Source organism: Hyaloscypha bicolor (genome assembly GCF_002865645.1).
Source record: "Hyaloscypha bicolor E unplaced genomic scaffold K444scaffold_56, whole genome shotgun sequence".
Classification (NCBI taxonomy): domain Eukaryota; kingdom Fungi; phylum Ascomycota; class Leotiomycetes; order Helotiales; family Hyaloscyphaceae; genus Hyaloscypha; species Hyaloscypha bicolor.
The window spans coordinates 51,055-75,151 of NW_020194558.1; the positions used below are offsets into that span (position 1 = coordinate 51,055).

Genomic DNA, 24,097 nt, shown 5'->3' on the forward strand with positions numbered 1-24,097 from the left:
CTGCGGAGACGGCCCAGCGATCCAAGTGCTTCGGCCCGTAGCTCTGGGGCATAGACGAGGTGCAATGGAGGCATTGTTTAGGGAGCGAGGATGGGCAGAGCGTTCTTAATTTGCCGGTTGGTGTTAGCAAGGAGGAGGGGACAGTGCCGAAAGGGTTTACCTTTGAGTCTTTGGAGACGGAATGGGGGTTGAAGAGGAAGTGTAGATCAGGAGGTGGGATCTGATATCTTGAAAAAGAGTGGCTTGTAAGATGAGGTTTGGAATTCGGGAGCCGTAGCTGCTTGGCGGCGCGGTTGGAGAGATACCTAGGCTTATTTGATAGATGCCGTTTGTGACACGACTCTTGATATGTCTAGGCTCTGGGGGAAGATGAGGAAGAGAATGCAAGTGAGATATGTTGAATAGAGGTATATTATTCCACATAGTCTTCCATCACTATTGAAATACGGAAGACTTGATGAGAGAGCATCTCTTTGAACTCCAATGTATTGTAGAAAGAGAACGAGAAAGTCTCGCGCAACAAAGGTCATCGTTGATTTATGTACTCACTGGGTGGACCACTATGGATGGTACATCCACTCCCCTTCATTGAATACAATCTCGAACTCCACACCTTCAAACGTCCCCACCGCTGCATAAAGATCATTATACCCCTCCAATCCATCGACCGGTAAATCCTCCACGGCATCCGCCTCCTCATGCAGATTCCAGCTGCCCGCCACGCTCCCATCCCTCGTCAAGAAAATCTCCACATCAAGCGGCGTCTGGGCCTGCGTCTGCGGCCGAGCATCATCATAAGCAGGAGGAGCACTCAAATCCCTTTTCGTAAACCGCATGCCAATTCCCAACGTCTCTCCAGGTTTGAATGAAGATGTGAAATCCTTGCCTCCCCACCTGTCGTTGATGTATTTACTTCCATCATCACCATGCACAGCAAGACATCCTTTATGCCACCCCGGTAATCTGAAAGTCGGGTACGGAGGTGCTGCGAAGCCCATAGCGAGAGAGACTTCGCTCCTATTCCTCTTCGCAATCCTGACCTCATAATATGCTGTCTTTCCCCTCCCAGTCCGCAGCGGCGACTGCGCCATGACAGAATACAGCGGCACGGTACTCAATATACAACTATCCGGAGACGTCGTCTTTGTCTTGCCGGCCCAGACTCCTGGTCTTGGTCGCTCGAGTGTCCCTTGGTATGTTCGGGGTTTCATGAGTCCTATGTTTCCTTGGGAGATGGCCTCGAGTGCTGCTTCTGGGAAAGTGATGGGTTGTGTGAGAGGGTTCTGTTGGCACCATGTTTCTCCTTGCTCTGCTTCTTGTTCGGTTGCGTTGTTTTTACGGCTTTGCTGGTTGCCCATTGATGGAGGAGGGGGGAGGAGAGAGGTATCGGGAACGGCCGTTTGCCAGTCGTGGTGGCTAGGAGGGGGACCGGGAGGAGGTGTATAGTTATAATGTCCTAGGAGATGTCAGTATTTAATATGTCGAGGCTGCGAGGGGTTGTGTATGTCCACAGATGGAGGTTGTTGACAGAAGCAGAACGTACCTGCTGGAGGACCAGACGGTGGAGAATATTCTGTATGCGATGGAGGAGGTCCTGGCGGAGGAGCGTATTCGTTCGGCATCTTGACAGAGGTTCCTAGTTGTCCTGAAGACTTCTGGTCAACGGGTCTGGAGTTGGGTTCGTAGTCGCCGTTCAACCGCGACGACGGGTCCTCGCCTTTGAGGTTGCTGCCGAAACACATTACGATGATAGTGAAAGAAGATACGGAAGATGGAGTTGAAGTGAAAGACGAGGAGATTCAGAGTACTTAGCCTTCTGATGTCACTTGGGCTGTGGCGCAGCTCGGGTGGCACTGGATGGATGTGTTTGCTGTTTGCCAAGGGAGGCGCAATGAATTGACGTCGGAGAAAGGCCCAAGCAATTTTATCACGTGCCGGGCGCCTCAAATCCAATTGAGTTATTTTGTTTGGAGTTCATTCATTCATCACCAGTCATCACCAAAGCCAAAATATGAATACGGGCTAGCATTCATGCGCACCTAGCCCAATGGATCTCTGTGCTTCAGAATTGGTTTACAGCTTAGATGACATCTCGGGACCTCTGAGACTCCTCTTTCAGACCCTCCTTCAAATTTCAAATTGCCTGGTAGTGGGCGTGAGCGTGTCACGACTCACGCATGGGTGCCCAGTGGCTCTTGAAATCTCCGGTCCCAACATCTCCATTTACTGGTGCCCAGATTTGAAAAGCTTTAATGGTGCCTTGAGAGCGTGGTTGCTAGGGCTTTGCGCTCGAAGATCTCGTTCTCACCAGCTAATGCCAGCCATCTTTCCCATAAGATGAGCACGCACCCGGCTTTCGCGATCACGGCTGACAGAGATTTAATGTTTACCCATTTGCAATTTCGTCCGTTCTTCTGTATTCTGGAGTTCACCAATTCTTGGATGAATTTAGCGTCGCTCGCCAAACCACGGGCACCTTATTTTCGGTCCCGGCCCGCCGTGGACAAGGAATGCAGCGCCGATTTCAATGTCCTAAGTCGAAGTCATATATTTGACTGGACATGGTGAAGAACGAATTGTATCCTTCTGTGTTTCTGGGATAGTCGATGAGGTAGACCTTGATTCCGCTACAAGTCGGTGGGGCGTTCGAATTGAGTCTTCCTGACATGTTCCAACTTGGCTTCGTACATTGAGAATTAAGTACCGTCTTTTTTTTCCCGGTTCACCACAAGCCCCGGTCTTGGAGCGGGTCTTTCCGTTTAATAGAAACATCAAGCAGAAAGAGCCCTAGTCCCAGTAGACAAGACCCTCTCACTTCTTTAAATCCATTTTAGTTCCCAATACGTCCGCAACTTCATCAATTTGTATTCCAATATCAACTCGCAGTCGAAAGTCCAATCCCAACTTTCGTCCATCCTCTCCGTACCAACCGTCTCATCATGTGTCCCACGGTCCTCTTCGTCGCCATCCTCGCTCTCATCATCGCACCCCAGCCCACTGCGAGCTCCTCAGGCTACCGACATGTACCCCACCTTAACGGAAACAACATAACGCCCCGCTTTGCCGAATACCAGGCGCCAGGCTGGTATGTTACCCCCTGCAAGCCTTTGTGCCTCCCCTCCACAGATATCTCAAATACCCATACTAACATCTTCCTTTCGCAGTGTCGACCTTTTTGGAAACCCTAAGGAGGACTACAAAGACTACTCCCCGATGGTTCGGAAATGCTACAACATCGACATTCGCACGGTATCGATTTATCACGAGAGAGGGTATATGAGTGACATGTGGTGTGCGTGATGTGTCTTTCCATTGATATGTAGGAGAGGATGAGCTAATGCGCGTGCAGTGTACCCGGAATATGGTTGCAAAGGACCAAGCCATCGCGAGACCGATTGGAGCTGTTGCCAGCCGGTTGAGAGGGGGTGGAAGCCGTATCATGTGCGGAGTTTCAGAATGGGTTGAGCTCCAACATATCCTCTGGTTGGGAGTTTGGCGTGGCAGGAATTGAAGGATTAATAACACTGAAGCAGAAAGGAGGAGTTTGTATCAGCGTGGCTTGCGGGGTCTTTATTTTGGAAAGGAAAACTCGTCAGGCTGAGTTTTCAATTCTTCACCCTGTGTTCCCCTTTTGCGTTAATGCGGAGGATAACGTTCGCCTGTTGTATAGTATATTAGTCGTTTAATAAAGCTGTTTCTTTTCCAACCCAAAAGAGAAGGCGAACTGAAAGTTGCGCAGGCAAAGAACTGAATGCCCGAGTGTCAGCTTAGCTAATATGTCAGGCTAGCGTGTCACTCTCAGAACGTTGAAATTACAGAACCTTTTCAAATACACTCTTGTAAGAATCAATACAGAGGCTTGAATATAAAGGCTACGAAGGCAGCTTCCTGATGGGTATACTTCGGGAGTCGCTTCAGGGCTGACAGGTACAATCACATGCTAAAGTTTAGGGCAGTTTTAAGGTTTATCGGCTGAAAGCGGAGGGATCCGAAACATCGAACCTCATCTCCGCCTTCAATTGTTCCAACGTCATCCAAGCTTTCAACTATCCAGCTTCAACTTCACACCCGAAGCATCGCGCTTGGAGTATGATATGATCGGCAATACCCTTCAGCTCGTCATTGATGCTCATTTGTACCAACTTCTGAGGAATATCTGACCGCGTCGCATCGAGCAGCAAGCTCTCGGCCAAGGAGATGGAGCAGCCAAACAGCCGCACCCAACGCTTCTACGGATACCCTCGCCCAGTTGAGGCTCCCCACCTCCCACTCACCAAGTCAGACGATGCTAATCCCGTCTTTCGGGGCTTCTTCTTGGTGGTTGGGGCTTGGCTGTTCGTGACAAACCACCAAGCCTAACCTGAACGTTTGAGCTGACTTCAAGAAGTGTTTCCAAACTTAGCTTCGTTCAAAAACTTCTATGGACAAATGCCGGCTTCAGCGCTCTGAGAAATCTCAAGCATCTGAAAGGATATACAGAGCGATGGGATGTGGGTTTGAGTGGCTTTGGATTTTGGTCACATGACTAACTTTAGCAGCCGACAGTCATTCCCCTGGTGGACGCTGACTCTAGTCTTGAGGACAGAAGACTCGACTCCGAATTTTCCCCCATACTACCTGAAAATACCCCTGGTCGATACCACTCTGTAACCGAATACCACGCCTTGTATCTATCGGGACAGCTCACCCCCCTGGCTGTTGCTGAATCACTGCTTCCCCTTATTCGGAGAGATCTCAAGGCCACAAGTCGCCACTCGATCGCTTTCATAGACACACATGTTGACGCCGTTCTTGAAGCCGCAAAATCCTCGACCTTGCGATACCAGAAAGGAACTCCTTTGTCAATACTTGATGGAGTGCCAACTGCAATTAAAGACGATAGTGACGTGAAAGGATACAGAACGACGCAAGGCAGAAAGAGAAACGACGAGGTGATGAAGATCGCTGAAGAGTCGTCGTGGCCTGTACAGAAGTGGGAAGAAGCAGGTGCAGTCATTCTTGGGAAAGCAAACATGCATGAGCTTGGTGCGGACACTACGAACAACAACCCAAATTGGGGAACTCCTCGCAACCCTCACAATGACCAATACTATACAGGAGGCTCTTCTGGAGGACCCGCCTACATTGTCTCTGCAGGTCTTTGTCCAATCGTTCTTGGTTCTGATGGTGGTGGAAGCATCAGACTACCTTCTTCGTATTGTGGCGTCTACGGCCTGAAGCCGTCTCACAATCGACTCGAGGGTACTGAAAGCACCGTGACAGTCTCCGGACCATTGGCAGCCACGATTGCCGACCTCGAAATTGCTTACCGTCTTGCAGCCGCACCGAATCCCAATGACCCGACCTGTGCTCTGTTTGCACCGCCTCAGTCCAACAAACGCTCTTACCCCAAGGTTCTGGGCATCTACAAAGAGTGGTTCGAGCGTGCCGATGCCCCGGTCGAGACATTATGCCACAATGTGATCAAGTACTGCAAGGAGAAGCTCGGTTACGAGATCGTCGACATCACCATACCCTATGTCACGGAGGGACAGCTAGCCGAGTCTTTCACTATCCTGACTGAGATGGCTGTCCGGGCACGAGCACACGTGAAGAATCCTAAGGATTGGCTCAAAGATCTCAATCCCGCAAACAAGGTCTTGATTGCAGTCGGGGCTCAAACTCCTAGTGTCGACTACTTTCTCGCTCAGCAATTGCGTAATATGCTGATGCAGCATCTCGCCTTCCTTTACCAGAAGCACCCTGGTCTGATTATCGTCACCCCAACAACACCGAATTCGGGGTGGCCAATCGCTTCGGAAGGAGACCTCAAGCACGGAATTTCTGATGGCAACATGACGATTCGCAACATGGAGTACGTGTGGATGGCAAACTTGTGTGGTAATCCAGCAATCTCATGCCCGATAGGCTACGTTGATCCCGTGAGAGGACAAGGTAGGATCCCGATTGGCATCATGGGAATGGGCGAGTGGGGATCGGAGGATTTGTTACTGAACTGGGGTCGAGAATGCGAGGGGTATCTGAACGAGGTGTATCCTGGTGGACGCCAAAGGCCAAATAACTGGAATGATGTCGTATTGATGGCGGGGGTGAAGATGGGGGCGGGGAGTAAGTCAGGGGCAAGTGAGTTGTGAGCTGCTTTCTCCTGCGCTGCTTTGCACTTGCCTCTTCTTGGTTGTACGATCTCGAGAAGTTACTGCTGTCGCTTTCTACATTGTATTGTAACTTGCTAGCTCCCAGGATGGGGACCGAATGAACCAATCCAGCTGCTTTTCGTTTCGTTTAGCCCATTCTCAATTGTTGGCACACACCTGAATTCGGTCTAATCACCACAGTAAGTCCTGAGGACCCAGAAGCTCACTTCATCTTGCTGACTGTTGAATTCATCGCACGGCGTAGACATCAATCCCGAGTCGTGTACCAACACTCTATCGCACTCAACAAAATTTCCCGGCCGATCGTCACAAGTCAATTTTGCGTTTCTATTGAGTGGTGCGGATGTGGCCTTGAAACCTTCATCATTTAGCACCATGCATGAATGGCTTGGAAGGCTCGCAGACGCGTCCCGGCTTGATCCCCCACGGGTTGAGGTGAGATACGAGTGCAAGGCCCCGCCGTTTGACCTGCCCCTTTCGACGAACCCGAACGTCAATTGAGATTTTGCCCTATCGAATTCCCTATGAAGGGTAGTTGAGCTGCCTCTTTGAGGTTTAAACTCTATATATTATAAGCGTCTGTTGGACGAGTTTTTAATTTCCTTTCTCGTCTGGATTAATTAAAACTGCTCCGCGGCCACGCTGGCAAATCTGCCGCCGAAGTATAGGCCGAAAGCACTCAAGAGAAACACCCGAAAAACAGTTTGGTCCTGCTGAAAAAAGCCAAGTCACTCTCTCTTGCAAAAGTCTTCAATCCAAGCCCTATGAATTAAGATTATTATTTATTTCCCGCACGCCATATTCTGGAGTTCTTATACTTTAGCTGAGCTCTTTTCTAGCGAACTTTAATCAACTCTTTTACCACAAATGCAACTCCCTACTCTGCTAGATTTACGTGCATTAAGAATATTAGGAAATATTAATGGGAGTACTAGTAAGAGTAAGAGACATTTGTTTTCTTAGGCAACAAGCAACAATCTCGGCAGACGCAGCCACGGCGATCTTGATATTATATCCAGCTACAAGCGTTACTATATAGCAAAATATAAACTCCCAGGCCTAGCCCTAACCCCAGTATGAACCCCGAACCCTAAATGGCGCCATGGCCCGAGCTTGGACCGCAGCTGAGCCCGCGGCAGGCAGACTCACGGGTTGCAACGTGGTCGTATCGACAACTCCGACACTCCAGAACGCGGGTTTGCCCTGAATTTGATCGAGATATAGGCCTGGAAATTTTGGTGATTAGCATTATGGGCCAAGAATTGTGCATGCATGAGACGAAAATCCATTTGACAGGTCACTCGTAACCATCAATAGAAGCCGACTTACCTGCAGCAAGCATAGTCAAGCATTCGGCCTGTCGGACTGTCGAGACGGGCGCGTTTTTCTGCGACATGCATTCGTTAAAGGTGCCGTAGTTTCGAGGAGGGCTCGCATTAGGGTTCGGGACATCAATCACAATTGGCTTGTTATTCGCATCCACTATTGTAAGAGTTAGTATGGTCGGGCCATTTATCGTCGACTTCCTGAATTCGAGGGCCATGTATCTTTCACTTACACCCTCCCACGACATGGAAAAGCTTAGTGGTTCAGAATTAGTATCAATCAGTCAAGCCGGCAGGGTCTCAGAAAGAAACGTACCTCATGTAGTATAGTGCGCGACAGTGGCCGGATGTAATCCAGAACATTGAAGTTGGTGCCTGTTAAGAGACCACCCGAGCGGACGTCTGCAAAGTCCCTGTTGTCGGTTTGGAGGCGAGTTCCGTCGATCGTTTTTTGAGCAAGCTGGATATGTGCCTGGTTGCTGGAGTCGAAATTGTCGTTGACTGTCCAACCTAAATTACACTCCATCAGACCAAGAAACATGGTCGGATCTGTAAGGGATCACCAAAGGGGTGTGTTGTAGTAGTAGTGGAGTTCACATACCATTCTTCGTCCAGGATCCCAGGGGCTTTGCGTTCGGAATCGAGCCAACCCTAATACTTCGTTTCTGATCCGGTTGTGCATTGTGGTAGAAGTCCGTGTCGAACCAGGCCGGCTGGTTAGTATCCGGATCTGTTGTCCACTCAATACGGCCGGAGCTGCCTTGACAATAGAACCTCACTTTGTAACCAGTGGTCTTGATGTTCTTAATGGAATTCAGGTAGCCTGGTTTCCGATGAGCTTTTGGGACATACTCCGAGGAAGGCTCCAATAAAACATACCGATGATTGTTTGTAGGTCCCCAGGGTTGAACAACGGATCGTATATGGCCACTCGCGGGTCATCAAGTGAGGCAGCGAAAGGGGTGAACGTCGACAATTGGGTCCCGGCGTCTAAGGATAAGAATGGAATTAGATTAATGGTTCAGAAAGCCAATATTGGCAAGGACACGCAACATACCTGTGGCAACCGTGATAGCGTCTGTGATCGCAGAATTGATAAGAAATGCATCAATGAACCCGCAAGACGGGTCGATACTCTCGATAATGGCGCTCGCGGATCCCACAAAAAGGACCGCAAAATTGATAGCCTTCATGGCAAGGCTGGCTGGCTATGTGTATCGCGTGATGATGTTTCGACTTTGACGACTTGTCTTGACTAGCTGTGAGTAGAAAATAACCAGTTTCTTTGCCTAAAGGGTTTTTGAGATCGAGAGCAATCATTTGTACTTGTATAGTTATAGGCATCACATCCTGGGTGGTTTCAACTTGTTATATAGGCCTTATTTCTTACTCCGGGAAGCCTGCAATATTTCGCCTATGCTCACTCAAGCCATAATGGACCCCACCGACTGTTTCTATTCTCATCCGCGAGAACACGGTTTGTTCCTTGCCCCTGGAACTAATCTGGGGTCCAAATCTTTTTTTAATTAAAACGGTGTTATTTATATTTCGTTTTGAGGCAAAGCAAGTATAACTAGTTGTCTTATATTACAATACTATATATATAAAAGCAACTTTAGTTAACCTTATAATAACTTATTATATAATAAATTAAAATAGTTTAAATATCTTTTTTCTTAATAATAATTCTATTATTATTATTATTATTATTATTATTATTATTATTATTATATTTTTTCCTAATTAAGTTTCTTTCTCGGTATTTTAAACTCTATTATTAGTAGTATCTAGTTAAAGTTTAGCCTGGATTTATATTTGTAATTAATTATTAAGGGAAATAAGCTAGTTAATTTATATAGGCAGGAAGTATTTATAATATTAAATACTAGAAATAATTAATATAGAAATAAAGTCGGGTATTAATAATCTAGTTAATAATTTCTATTTATTTATTAGTTTAGATATATTATATAGTTAAGAGCTTTAGCTTAATTCTAGTTAATCTTAATAGTTTATTTATAAAGTCAGAAATAAACTAGGGTTCTTAATTACTTATAATAATAAGAAAAAAACCTCGGAATTACTAGATATAATAATAAAATAGGCTAATAGTAGTTCTGGCTATAGTATTTTTAGTTATTAGTAGGCTTATATATTATTTAAATAATTAGTTAATTATAATAAATATATTATTATATTTCTTATTTATAGAACCAGAAATATAGAAGTCTATAGATAAATTATTTTATATTTTTAGGAAAACTAGTAATAAATATAATAGGCCTAATATTTTATTTCTTGACTTATAAAACCTTTAATATTTATAATAATTTACTATAAAACAATTAATATTTATAAAGAAAATAGGCTATTAATAAAGTTTCTAAACTAGAATTTTTGTCTTATTTTAACCGGAATATATAATAGTTATTATATTATGGATTTATTATAGAAGCCTAGTTTATGAATTATTATATTTATCTAATATAATAAGTCTTTTATTATAAAGTATATAGTTATTTAATATTTCCTATAAATCCGTATTCTTCCGGGCTTTTCTATATTTATTCTCTAGGGCTAGATTTATCTAATTAGCTTATAGGACTTTAATTATAATAAATAGCTTATTTATTCTTTTTATCTTAATAGAAATATAAGTCATATTTTTTATTTTAGTAAAAGCAAGAATTGGGTCTAATAAGATAACTTATCTAGTTCTTTTAGCTTCCTTAGCCTATTTCTAAATTAGTATAAGCTTATTTTTTCGGGATAAGATATTAGTAATAATATTATCTTTATTTAGCTAATAAATAATCTAGTAATAGAATTATAATAGAAAACCTATTTATTAGATTTATTATTTATTTAAAAGCCTCTTAGTACTAAAATACTCGAAAGCTTTATAATTAGTAATAATTAGAAAATTAAGTAAGCTAATTAGTTCTACTTATTATTTCCAAAGTTCTTAGATAATAATAAGAAGTTCCTTATTATGAATTTTATAATAGCTTTTAGTTTCTTAAAAAGCTTTAAAATAAAACGAGACCGGGTACTATTATTTGTTTTCTAGGCTTTTTTAAAAAAAGTATATTTATAATAGCTAGATCTAAATAGTTGGTTTCTAGATAGATTTCTTTATTATATTTAAAATAGAGAAATATAAAAATAAAGAGAAGTAAATCTTTAAGCTAATTAAAAATATTTAGCTAGGTTTTATTAAATATAAACTTTAGTAAAGTATTCATTTTAGTTAGATAATTTAAGAAGCAGGAAATATATTTATAGACTTAAATAAACCTATAATAAAAATTATAAAAGCCTAAAAATAATTATATTTCCCTTTTTATTATAGATTAATACTAGTTTTAAATAATAAAGGTTTTAGTAAAATCTATTTATATGCCTTAATCCGAAATAATAAATCCTAAGAATATTATTTTAGAGATTTCAAATTCGTATTTATAAATATTAACTTATAACCCGGTATTCTAGAACTTTTATAAAACTATTCTAATATACTATTAATATTTCTTCTTATTCTTAAAAAAGATAAATATATTATTAATATAGGCCAAATAAAAGTTATCTAAATAATCTATTAGAATAGTATTAATATATTACTAGAAAGTTATTAGACTATTATAAAATTCAAATAATAGAATTACTAGTTTAAAGAATTTATATCTCGTCTTAAAAGCTATTTATATTATAAAAGCTAGTTTTATATAAATTCGATTAAAAATATATTAAATATCTAATTTAGTAAATACTAATAATTTGGCTAATTAGTTAAATATCTTAGTAATAAATAATAGAAAATAATAGTTTTTTTATTATAGTATTTAGTTATTAATAATTAATATAAAATTATAAGCTACTATTTTTCTTTTTAATAAATAAGATTAGTAATAAAAAGAAGAATTCGGATAGTTTAATAAAACTCTTTTTTAGATTCTTAATAAAATACTTTTTTATTTTTTCGAATTTACTAAAACTTATTTTATAGAAATAGGCTATTTTTATTAAGGAATCTAATTTATTAAAACGGAGCTTATAATTAAAGAATTAAGACTAGAAAAGCTTATTTATTATTTTCTTAAAAAATGCCCTAGCTATATTATATAACTATATAAGAAAAAATATTTAAAGCTTTTAAAGTTCTTTAGAATTAAAAAATAATATATTACTAAAAATATTAGATTTATTTATATTTAGGAAATATATTAAATTACTAGTTTAAATATAATATCTAATAGGCTATAATATTAGTTATCTAATTACTATAAATAATAATAAATATTTTTTTAGTTTATAATTCTATTTCTTAAATATATAATTAATCTTATTAATAGTAATTAATCTAATTAAATTACTAGAGTTTTTAGTACTTAATTAGAAAGTAACTACTTTAATAAAATAGTAGAAATAGTCTAATAGCTTGCCTATTTCGAGAGTATTAAGATTTAGCTCTTTTTTTCTTATTTAATATTTAGCTTTTCTTATAAGAAAGTCTTATAAAAAAAATAAGAAATATATATTTTTATTTTTTGAGTCTGGTTTTACTAATTCTTTTTAGAATCCTAGTTAGAGTATTTTCGGGGCAGTTATTTTTTTAATATTTCTTATTAAAATATTAGATTTTCTAAATAAGGTTTAGCTAATTTACCTTATAGTTCTCTGGCTAATAAAGTTAATTCTATTAATAGTCTAATAAGATATTATACTTTATTAGCTATTTTCTTTCCAGAATTATATTATAAAAACTAAAATTAGTAATAAGCAAATATTATTAAGTTTAGAAGTACTAATTAATAACTAGATCTATAGTAGCTAGATATTAAATAGCTTTATTAGGTTATTTATTAAAATCTCGTAAAGAAATAAGGGTTTTAAATTTATATAAAAGTATTTATAATACTTTTATTAAGAAATAAATATATTTTTAGTTAATTAGAATATATATATTTATTCTAGTATTTACTAAATACTAGAAAATTATAGTTTTGCCTTTCTAGCTTATTTTATAATTAATAAAGAACTAGTTCTTACTAATTAGCTAAATAAGATCTATAAGTTCTTAGTAAAGTTCTTATTCTAGAAGAACTACTTTTATATCTAGAGCTAGACTTTTCCTAACTTATTAATATTATATTTCTTATTAGATAATAAATAAGAATTAGTATTCTTATTATTTACTCCTAAATTATTAGCTCTTTCTAAATAATTCTCTTTAATAAATATAATATTTTTATTAAAATTAGAACAGGTACTTTTTATATATTTAGACTTTCTATAGCTATAATAATAAAAACTTTCTAGCTAGTCTAATTTCTTTTTAAATTCTTAGTAAATTACCTCTTTTAGTTATAAAAATACTAGTTACTAAGATTAATTTATTAAATATAGAATTATTATAGCTTCTTAGATTCCAATAAGCTTTCTAGTCTAAAATAGTATTTAATAATAAATGATTTCTACTAGTTATTTCTTCTAGAATTACTTATTCTTAATTAAAAGAAGCCTATTCTCTTATTCTATATATTATTTAGTAAGGCCTCTAGATATATTAAACTTCTTATTATTTAAGCTTTTAAATAGCTCGAGATTTATTTTATTTATTAAATTATTATATTAATTATCCGGTAACTTTCCTAGTTTTATTATTAAATAAATAAACTTTATCTAGAATACCGGAAATAGCTTATTTCTTTATTTTAGATACTAGTATATTTTTTTTACTTTCTAGTATTCTATTTCTTTACTTTTATTATAAGCTTATTAAAGAATCTTAAAAATCTATTTAATAGTCGAGATTTATCTAACTAATTCAGGTTCTAGTTAATTATAAATAAAATTACGAGTATTTCTAGTAACTAGTTATATTATATAAGTAATTTTTAATAGTTTATTATTAAATTCGGAGAAGTTCTATATTAGTTTATTTTTTATATCAAATATCTAATTATTAATCTAGTAATTATTCTTATTTATAAATAGGGCAGGATTCTTAATTCTAATAAGCTATAGTTAATTATTATAGACTGAAAGCAGAAAGAAGCCTTAGTATTAGCTCTTAAATAGTTCTTCTAATAGGAACCTATTATATTTCTAAATATTTATTTATTTAAATCTCTACTTTATTATTTCTTCTTATACTAGTTTTTCTCTTATATAAAGTTAACTAGTAATTATCTCTAGCTTATTAACTTTTTTAGTAAATTAGTTAATATATAAGTAAAATTTCTAGTAGTATTTTACTTATTTATTAGCTATAAAGCAATATTTATTAATAAGGTTATTTTATATAAATAGTCTTTACTAGGCCTTATCTGTTTTTAAAATATTTATATTAATTTTGAGTTTTAAGTTAGCTAGATATTTCTTAATATCTTTTTTTTCTGAATAGAATTATAATAGCTTTCCTAATAATATAGGTTTATAATATTAAAGTCCGGCTTCTTTATTTTATTATATTAGAGTCTTTTATCTAATATACTTATAGTAATAATACTTGGCCCCGGACTATTTATAATAGCTTTAGAAAAAATATTAGCTATAGAAATAAATACTAAATAAGTTCTTCTTATTTAATATTAGTAAACTATAACTAATTATTACTTTATCTAGTTTTAAATTAATAGACTAAAACCGAATATTATTTTTTCTTATTTTAAATTAATAGACTATTACTAATTCTTCTTATATTAGAAGAAAAGGCCGGTTCTTTTATTCTTATTAGTATTAAAGAAATATTATCTATTCTAGTTAAGAATTAGGCTCCGAAATTAACTAGGTTATAGAGGATATTATATTTCTAGTTAAGCTCTCTAGTTCTTTATAGTTTAAGGAAGTTATTAAATATTAAAAGTAGTATTTTGTTTTTACTTTCTAAAAATAAATACAGGTTCTTTACTAGTAGTATTGTGGTGGGGTTTTTTTCTCTCTTGTCCCGTGACTACCGTCACGTGTCCTGCTTCCCAGGCGTACTGGCGCTAGTTTAAGGGGTTGCATAAGACCTCTGTCCGTACGTACGATTAGCCATCCCAATACATCAACCTTCGGAGCCCCTTATTTTTGACCATTCGTATTATTTCATTACTGGTGCTGAGAGTCTTAAGATTATTACTTCTACTTATTTAGCTTCCTACCCTCTTTACCTCCACCCACGCATCCAACGCCTATATATGGTCCGAAATCCATATAACAATCAAATCCCCATCACAGTATTATATTACTTCTATAGGCCAAATCAAGTAAGCTTAGTATTATATAATAGCGGGATTAATATAATAGTCAAAGGTTTAAAGTTTAAAGAATCTCATATATTAGAAAATACTAAGCTATGGAATAAAGTAGGGAGGATGCCTCGACCTTTAGTATTATTCCGCCCAAGCAATTCCGGCTTAGCTTCGTTTTGTGCCTGTTTCCGATATCCTGTCCTTGGCAGATCATGCCCTTACGCCAGCCGTCACACCCGGTGCACACTGGTCCGTGCGTGTTTAAGCGAGGTTTTGCAGCGAATCATACATTCTAATTCTCCACCTAAGACTTCTGATTCGCTCCAATTTTGCGGTACAATTGACCACGGAAGTACGCACCTGGCCGCAACTGCACAGATAAGAATGTGCCCGGCGTTAAAAACCGTCTAGATCCCTATGCTACTATTCCTTAAGGATCTTGGGGGCTCTAGAAGACTACTTACACGATCTAAATACAGAAGCACAGTGCTTTTATTATTCTTAGAACCTTGGCCATTTTATACCTTGGAAACGGGTATATTAGGCCTCTCCCGCTTCTTCTGCTCAATGCCCCTGTATCAATCCGCACGATTAGGAGCAAAAGCATTCCACTCTTGAAGGGGAAAACTCGCTCCTGGCACTCGTTTTGCCTCATCCATATATCCCCAGCAATGTTGTGTCTGAGGCAGCTACTCTTCATGGGGCTTCTCCCCCTCTCCCATGTCGGAGCATATGACTTGCGCAACGTACTCCCTTTATCAACTCCAGCACAAAAATCAGGCCCCGTCCCCACGGCTCCCGCCGCCATCCCTGCGAGAACAAACAGCAACATCGGCGTCTGGACCTCAACAGCCCTTCAAGAAATAATCAAAGAAAGAGACGAGCACGCCGCGCGGGGGCATCTTGCTGAAATCGAGCAGAGAGACCAATTCATCTTCGCCCTCTGTCCCAAATCGTGGAGAGGTGGCGTCCCCAAAGCATGCTCTGAATGTGGGAACGATACCGTCGTCCCCGGCCAGTGCGACCAGATCATGTTCACTGGAAGCCAGGAGCGCTGCCAGTTTTCGGGCGGCTGCGGTGTGTATTGTCAGTGCGTCCCAGGCGCCGTGGATATTACCCCCGGCAAACTCACGTCCATTACCACCGTCAGCGGCCAGGCTGGGACAGTAGTCTATGAGGCCCTCACGCTAGCCGAGTATAGCGGCTTGAAAGCAAGCACGACTGTTACCATCACTGATCTCGTCGCAACGAGCACCGACAGTAGTGCCGATATGGAAACTTTTGTTGCTGTTGTCGTAGCTGGTGGTATCGCGTGGTGGGTCGCAGGTGAGTCTTGCTCATGTCTTCCCGTTTTTACCCTTGGCCCGAGTATCTTGTGCACGCACGGCAACTGACTGAAGTGTAATAGAACAGTTTGGCGCGGCAGCAGCGATCGCAGCTATACAACCACCCTCTGAGCTGCCAGATGGTGGAGAGGAAGACGACCAAGTGTGCCAGAAGGATCCAAAAGAGGACTGCGCTGATTGCGGAGGAGCCAACAGCGTAAAGCTGTGCTCGTCAGGGGCTGAGGTTGGCTGTCCATGCGATGAAAACCAGAAGTGCCCCGACGAGCCGCCTCGATGTACCGATGCTTCTTGCGGAGGTGATGTGAGTCAATAAGCAATACCCAGCTTCGAGTATTGAATTTGCACTAATATCGTTTCGATAGAATGGACAGTCGCAGTGTTCCGCGAGGGGTGCCATCAATGGTTGCACGTGCTGCCCAAGCACAACGATCTCCTGCTCCGACAACAATTGCAACGGGGACGGTTTCTCCCAGTGCCAGGCGGAGACATACCATGGTTGCGGATGTCTGTGGCTAGGCAATGACGGCACGGACGTGGATATCGAAAACGACGATCCCGGTGCCATTACGCCGGACCAGCTGTCCTCGCTGGTGGCCGCGGTTTTCACCACAGCCTGGGGTGCTATGTCCAGCTCTGTACCGGGCCTTCTGCAAGATCCCACCGTCGTTAGCTGCCCATACGCAAGTTACACGCCCACCACGAGCCTCAACACGGGGACCGCATCGGTCACTTTCCTGCCCGCTACCAATTGCTACTGCAGATGTGGACCGACCATCACGCCGCAGTACTGGGGAACCAATTCAGACCATAGCACTACCAGCTGGTGCATGCAGGGCACTACCGCTCCCGGCGACTACACATTTGTCACTCTGGGGTGTGAGCCTAGTGCTGCTACTGTCCCGACAACGGCACTTCCAACAACGACGGCTCCTGCCCCAGTCAAAATGCCGCCTCCCAACACCACCTGTAACAAAAACTCGGATTGTAGCCAGTACACATGCACGGGCGGATCGGCTGCAACATGCGTGGCTGGAGCAGCAGGCGATCCGTTCACTTTGCTGTGCCAATGTTGAGTCAAGAAGAGGTTCCGATTATGTAGATAAATACATTCACGATCATTCCTTTATCGCTGACTGATTCCGCTGCTTCATATCTCATAATGACCAGGCCCCTATGATCATTTACGTGTGTTTGAAATGGTCGGGTATCACGAACACACTGCCATTCCGTGATAAGCTGAAGGCTTCTTGTCTCCTTGACAGCAAATCCATCCACGTAAAATTTTGCGGGATAGCCGGCGCGATGCTCCCTTGGGTTGGAAGAGGTGTGGCCTCAATAAGCATGCTCGAACTAGCTGTGGAGGAGACTGCAGTGGTGGGTAAACGCTGGCCGCCGAGAGGATGATAATCTGGGCCGTCAAGAAATGCGTCGGCGTCGTAGATGTAAACGTCAGGTTCGTCGCCGGCCGAGAAGGCAGGTTGCCAGGCAGTGAGTTGAGGTCCGCGGCCGGGCCAGTCGCAGAAACACCCGTATAAGGGGACAGAAGTGCAAGCCTGATTTGCACCTCCATAGCAGTCGGTGGAGCTGCAGGCGATATATTCAGGACAGCAGGGACAACCGTGCAGGGCTGTTTCGGTGCCATCTATGACAAGCTTGCCATCCGCCCGATTGCATCGTGGGGTCAATGACGTCTCGGTCTTCCAATCGTCTGATCCGCGGCATTGGGGATCAAGACACTTAACTGGAGGATCGCGTGGACAATTCCTGCCACTCGGTATTATCGCTCCAATGTCGTTGTTCAGTGGTTCGTCCACAGTAAGATCTGCCAAAACGTCTTCCACTTGCGCAGCAGCAGCGTCGAATGGCGTACTTGTGGGAGGGACCGGCGCTCTTCGCCTGGATAATGCACAAACACAGTCGGCAAGGAGTTCCGACTGACATATCTCGTCGTGGGGGCTGCCGGCACAATTTGGGTCGTCGCAATCAACCAGGCGCGGACAGCAGGGGCAGCCAAACACTTCGATCCCAAACATCACGCCGTCGTGTTGACGGCAGCGATACGGAGGTACTGCCCAGGAAATGCCTCGGCACGCAGGGTCGTCGCACGAGATGGGCGACGGCACTTGGGGCCATGCTATCTTCCCTGGGCACAATTCGGGGCCCCGCGAGAATTGACTGAGATCTTGTGCATTTGTGGTGCTGGTTATAGTGGCTGCGCAGCCGCGGATAATGTATTGAACGAGTAAAACGAGCATTGTGGACTTGGCGGGTAGGTGGATTTTGATGATAGTTTGACCCTTTGGATATATGAACGATATCTCTGGCGAATAGGGCAATTGAATTTTGGGAAGCTGGTGGCATGGAAATTTTTGAAGATAAGGAGGGAAAGCGCGAAGTAATGAAATTTTGGATCCTAGTAAGATTAAAGTAAGCTAACGGCATGGAATTTATTATTAGTAATAAGATAAATATATTACAATAGTAAGTAAAAGCTTTTAATTAAATTAAGTAACTAAAATTAAATATTAAAACTAAAAAACTATAAAATAAATAAAATAAATAATAAGTAATAAGCTTAAATTAATATAAAATATATTTATAGTTCTAATAAAAATTTAAAAGTATATCTAAAACTATTATATTAAAAGTTATATAAATAATTAATATTTATTATATAAAATGAGTTTTAATTTTATAAATAATTAATAAGTTAATAATAAGCCTTATTTAATATTTGCTAATTATTAAATATTAATATTAATATAACTAGTTTCTTTAAAAGTTATATAATATAGTTATATATCTCGAAAATAATAAAATATAAATATATAATTTTATATTATATAAATAAGTTAATTAATAAACTAGTTCTAATTAAGCTTAATATATTTAAAGAAAATATATTAATATTATAATATTATAATTCTTATTTTTAAATATTAATTATTATATTAAATATTTTATATATATTATATATTATAAGTAAATTAATTATATTAAAGAATTATTTAATAACTTATAATAAAATTAATTTATTTTATATTAAATAAAGAAATTATTTAGTAATTTAAAAAAGAATATTCCAGTTTTTATTAATTAATAAATAATTAGCTATTTAATTATTTTTTAAAATTAATTTCTTTTAGCTTTAATAATTATTAGCTATAAATTAGTTTCTTTTAATAATATTAAACTTGCCTTTTATATTAATAATTATATATATAATTAAATAATAAATCTTTTTTTCTAAAACTAGTAATAAATAATAATTATATTAATAGCTATATTATAATTATAAATCTTTTTTTAAATAATTATACCTGAAAATATTATTATTATTTTAGGTAAATACTTCTAAATTAAATATATTTTATTATTTTAATTTAAATTAGTTTTTATATATTAACTAAGCTTGAATTTAGAAAGCAATTACTTAATTTTATTAATTAAATATTTTAGATTCTAGTATTTTTTAAATATATTTAAAAAGTATAGCTTTTAGCTATTATTTAATATTAAAAATTATATAACTAATAATTTAATATTTAAGCTATTATATTATTATATTTTAAAAGTATTATTTTTATTTCTTTAGTTTTATAATAAAATAATAAATAATAAAATAATAAATAATAAAATAATAAATAATAAAATAATAAATAATAAAATAATAAATAATAAAATAATAAATAATAAAATAATAAATAAATAAAATAATAAATAATAAAATAATAAAATAATAAAATAATAAATAATAAAATAATAAAATAATAAAATAATAAATAATAAAATAATAAATAATAAAATAATAAATAATAAAATAATAAATAATAAAATAATAAATAATAAAATAATAAATAATAAAATAATAAATAATAAGATATATAATAATAGAGTAATATATAAGTAATTAAGGTAAGTAAGCTATAAAGTAATACTTATAAGTATAACTAATTTCAAGAATTAATTCTAATAAAAGACTAATTAATACTTTTTTCTAAAGCTAAAAGTGTTTTCCTATATATTTCCTAGTATTTAGCTAAGCCTATAAAGTACTTTATTTAACTAGAAAATACGATTTTATATAATTCCTATAATTCTAATTATAAGCTTTATCTAAAATAGGAAACTAGATCTATAATATTTAATACCTATTTATATATTATTATATATATCTATTTTATTAATTTTCTTTCTAGGCCCTTATTTCTAAAAGGCCTAAGAAAACTATAAATAGCTTTATAAATAATTTCCTAAAACTTTCCCGGCTACTAGTTCTTTCTAAAAACTTCTTATAATTACCTTATTATTACATTAAGTAATGAAATTAAAGATATAGTTTACTAATTCTATTTAGTTAACTTGTAAATTACCTCTAGTAATTTCCTCTTATAAAAGTAATACGGATATAATATATATTATTAGATATAAAGCTCTTCTAGTTTTCTAATTAGTTTATAAATTCTAATTTAGTCTCTATTTATAAATAAATTATTATTTTATAGGTTCAAGAGCTTAGAAAAATTAATCTAATTTTCTGGTTTATTTATAAATTCCTTTTTTAGAATTTTCTGGATATTTCTAGTATAGAGCCGATTCCGAATTTATAATTACTATTTAAGGAAAGAATATTATAAAAAGGCTTCTTTTTTCCTACTAACTAATCTTTTTTTCCCTTAATTATAATACTATATCTTGCTTCTTCTTATCTCTTATCTTTCTTTTTTAAGTCTTTTTTAAGCTTCTTTAAGCTTCTTTAAGCTTTATTTAAGCTTTATTTAAGTTTTTTTCTAATTTCCTCTTTTACTTCTTTATTTATTAAAATAAATACTTCTTTTAATACTTATTAGCCTATTATTACCTATTTAGCTAATATTTCTATATTCTTAATTTGCTTTTACTATTTTTAATATTTCAAGAATATTACTAAGTTTCCTGACTTTACTTATATTAAAAGTAATAATTACTTAATATATAATTACTACTACTTTAAAAACAAGAAATATAATTCTATAAGTTATAAATTTCTTCTTTTATTTCTTATTCTAATATTATTTAAGGTTCCTCAAATATATATAATATAATTAAACTATCTTTTTTAAGCTATTAATATATATAAGTGTCTTTTTTATTCTTTATCTAAAAGAAAAAAGGCTATTACTATTTTTTTTCTATACTAAACTATATATATTTCTTATATTAAAACTATTATTTGAGGCTAATAAATTCCTCTAATAATCTAAAAAATAAGTTAAGTAATTTTTATTAGCTTAGTATAAGTATAAAGTATTCTTAATAATATAATTAATATTCTTTAGTATTAAGTAAGCTTATTGCTTTCTTATTTCTTACTAATAACTAATAGCTTTATAAGCTAATTTATTACCTATTTCTTAAAAAAATTCTAATAAGAATAATAATATAAATAATAGAAAGTAATTATAAAAATAAAGTATTTATAAGATATAGAAATTTGAATTTTTAGAATTCTTAATAATTTTTATATAGCTTTTTTAAGAATAAATATATGGTTTTTAATAGTTTCCTAATAAAAGTATTTATCTTTTATATTTTTATTTAGGTAATAGTATTATAATATTACTCTTTTTCAAGTATTTTTATAATTCTTGAATTATATTCTCTAGATTATTTAGTAGTTCTTATATATTATTTATTAGTAAATAGCTCTTTTAATAAATAAAATACTTCTTTTCTTTTTTACTCTTTTTATAAGCTATAATAGATTTTATCTCGAATTCTTCTTTATTCTTAATTTTGACCGGTTCTGGTTTTATTATAGTACTAGCTTACAGGTATTATAATTCTAAGAAAGAAATATAGAAAATATTATAAATCTAATATTATAATAATAATTTCAAGTAATATATTTATTTATATATTTTTATAACTTCTAGAACTTTAAAAGAGCTAAGATATTTATTTACTAGCTTTATATTAGGTTATAGTTATTAAATATTCTTTATATAAAATATAATTTTATTATATATATTAAACTTCTTATTAATATATTTCTTATTATAATACTTTTTCTATATATTTATTACTTCTTATTATTATTTCTCTAGTACTTTTCGTTTTACTTAAATCCTTTATATTCTTTCTTATATTACTAGTACCTTTTTTTCTAGAATATTATTCTTAATATATAGTTTAATACTAGAATAAAATTCATATAATATATAAAATAAAGAAATTTTTATTATTAAATATATAAAGTTATTATATATAAATTTTATAAAAATAAGCTTTATTACCTAGTTATCTTACTAGTAGCTAGTATAATACTTTAAGTACTATTCTAGAGTTTAATTTAAATTCTTTATTTATTTATTAGTTTATAAGTAAAATATTATATTTAGCTATTATTAAATCTTTAAATAAAAGTATAGACTTAACTAGAACTTACTTATAAAAACAAATTCTTTATTAAAGATTATACTTATAAGTATACTAAAGTTTTTAATAATATAATATATAAATAGCTCTACTAATTCAAGAGCCGAGATTTCCTTAATAATTAGAATATATTATATTATTTTTATATATTTATTAATAATAATAAGTATAGAATTATATATCTTATTATAAAATCTAGAAAAAAGCAGCCTTATAATAAAGTCTATAATAATTTCTTACTATAACTTAAAAAAAAAGAAATAAACTAAATATATTATATAATAAATATTTCTTTATTTTAGTTTATTTATATATAAAATAAGTTTTAATATAGTTTTTTATATTTTTTTTTATACTTTACTAGAAATACTTTCTTTAGAAAATCTCTAATATCTTACTAGTATTAAAATACCTATTTATAGAATTATTATAATTAGCTTATAGTAATTCTTTTTTAAGAGCCGGCTTATTTAGTATATAGATAGTATTCTAATATTTTAATAACCCAGATATATTAAGTTCCTAAGTCTTAATAACTTTAGTAAAAGTTCTTTTTAAGAACTATTTATATTATTAGTATTATATTAATAAATTAAGCCTTTAGTACTATAATAATAGTTTAAATAATATTTCTTTACTTTTCTTATATATTATTTTGGACCTAGCTATTTATATAGCTAGAATTTATAATATATATTATTTATAACTACTTATACTAATAATAAACTTAAATAGTAATATTTCTAGTATTATTCTATTACTAAAATAAATTTTCTTTTTAGAATTTCTTAATATTTTACTAATTAAGAAATATTTATTTCCTTTTTTCTTGGCCTTAAATTATAATATTATAGAAATAATATAGTATTTTATTACTATTATTTATAGGGCTCTTTATTTTATATTTTATAGCTTATTATAAAATATAAGTAATAAAGTATTTTTATTTATATTTACTATAAAATCTGGCCTTTTTAATAGCCTATTAGTAAGATTATTATATTCTGGCTAGTATTTTGAGACAAAATTAAAAATAGCTAGCTTTTCTATTTATCTTATTTATTAATTATTTAGTTTTCTCTTAGTTATAAAGTATTTCAAATTATTATAATTTAATTTAATAATAATAATATATTAGATATATATTAAATAATATTACTAAATATAAAATACTAGAATAATAGCTAAAAGTTTAGAATTATATATCTTATATTTATTCTTAATTATAATTATTTTCTTTAAATAAAAAGCAATAGAATACTATCTGGCTTTTACTTTCTTATTAAAGAGCTAGGAAATTATACCTATAATTATAAATCCTGAAATATTTATTTCTATATAAATTTTTAAGACTAGATTAAAATAATAAAGAATTAATATTATTATAAATATAATTTATAGCTTTTTAAAAGCCTTATCTGCCTTATTTATCTAGCTAAAATAATATTATGGGTTTCTACTAGTTTTTAATAAATTAGTTAATTCTTTTACTATTCTAAAATATTTATAAATAAATCTCTAGTAAAAGTTAATAAAATCCAGAAATATTTAAACTTCTTAAATATTATTCTTTAGGGCCGGCTATTCCCTAATAGCTATAACTTAACTAGCTTTTA

At 34.8% G+C, this 24,097-nt stretch overlaps 7 protein-coding genes across 7 annotated transcripts; 4 read left to right on the plus strand and 3 right to left on the minus strand.

Moving 5' to 3' along the window:
- Nucleotides 1-560: 560 nt before the first annotated feature.
- K444DRAFT_642300 (uncharacterized protein) lies at nt 561-1,742 on the minus strand (the record flags this gene model as incomplete). Its single annotated transcript, XM_024884720.1, has 2 exons — nt 561-1,456; nt 1,544-1,742. The coding sequence occupies 2 exons, from the start codon at nt 1,740-1,742 to the stop codon at nt 561-563; spliced, it is 1,095 nt and encodes a 364-aa protein (XP_024737984.1).
- A 1,173-nt stretch (nt 1,743-2,915) lies between these two features.
- K444DRAFT_662264 (uncharacterized protein) lies at nt 2,916-3,702 on the plus strand. The gene is made up of 3 exons (XM_024886686.1): nt 2,916-3,085; nt 3,165-3,292; nt 3,350-3,702. The coding sequence occupies exons 1-3, from the start codon at nt 2,940-2,942 to the stop codon at nt 3,463-3,465; spliced, it is 390 nt and encodes a 129-aa protein (XP_024737985.1). The 5' UTR covers nt 2,916-2,939; the 3' UTR covers nt 3,466-3,702.
- A 307-nt stretch (nt 3,703-4,009) lies between these two features.
- K444DRAFT_587004 (amidase signature enzyme) lies at nt 4,010-6,328 on the plus strand. Its single transcript, XM_024878006.1, has 3 exons — nt 4,010-4,334; nt 4,388-4,490; nt 4,539-6,328. The coding sequence occupies exons 1-3, from the start codon at nt 4,198-4,200 to the stop codon at nt 6,132-6,134; spliced, it is 1,836 nt and encodes a 611-aa protein (XP_024737986.1). The 5' UTR covers nt 4,010-4,197; the 3' UTR covers nt 6,135-6,328.
- An 809-nt stretch (nt 6,329-7,137) lies between these two features.
- K444DRAFT_662266 (uncharacterized protein) lies at nt 7,138-8,673 on the minus strand (the record flags this gene model as incomplete). Its single annotated transcript, XM_024886687.1, has 7 exons — nt 7,138-7,381; nt 7,485-7,637; nt 7,714-7,735; nt 7,797-8,029; nt 8,082-8,303; nt 8,360-8,470; nt 8,538-8,673. The coding sequence occupies 7 exons, from the start codon at nt 8,671-8,673 to the stop codon at nt 7,221-7,223; spliced, it is 1,038 nt and encodes a 345-aa protein (XP_024737987.1). The 3' UTR covers nt 7,138-7,220.
- A 6,099-nt stretch (nt 8,674-14,772) lies between these two features.
- K444DRAFT_363471 (uncharacterized protein) lies at nt 14,773-15,259 on the plus strand. Its single transcript, XM_024872207.1, has one exon. It carries the CDS (start codon nt 14,842-14,844, stop codon nt 15,127-15,129), a length of 288 nt encoding a protein of 95 aa, XP_024737988.1. The 5' UTR covers nt 14,773-14,841; the 3' UTR covers nt 15,130-15,259.
- K444DRAFT_662267 (uncharacterized protein) lies at nt 15,161-17,480 on the plus strand. The gene is made up of 3 exons (XM_024886688.1): nt 15,161-16,044; nt 16,127-16,365; nt 16,427-17,480. Exons 1-3 carry the CDS (start codon nt 15,390-15,392, stop codon nt 17,135-17,137), a joined length of 1,605 nt encoding a protein of 534 aa, XP_024737989.1. The 5' UTR covers nt 15,161-15,389; the 3' UTR covers nt 17,138-17,480.
- On the minus strand, nt 17,246-18,319 carry K444DRAFT_628174 (uncharacterized protein; the record flags this gene model as incomplete). Its single annotated transcript, XM_024882888.1, has 1 exon — nt 17,246-18,319. The coding sequence occupies one exon, from the start codon at nt 18,317-18,319 to the stop codon at nt 17,246-17,248; it is 1,074 nt and encodes a 357-aa protein (XP_024737990.1).
- Between the last annotated feature and the right edge of the window lie 5,778 nt (nt 18,320-24,097).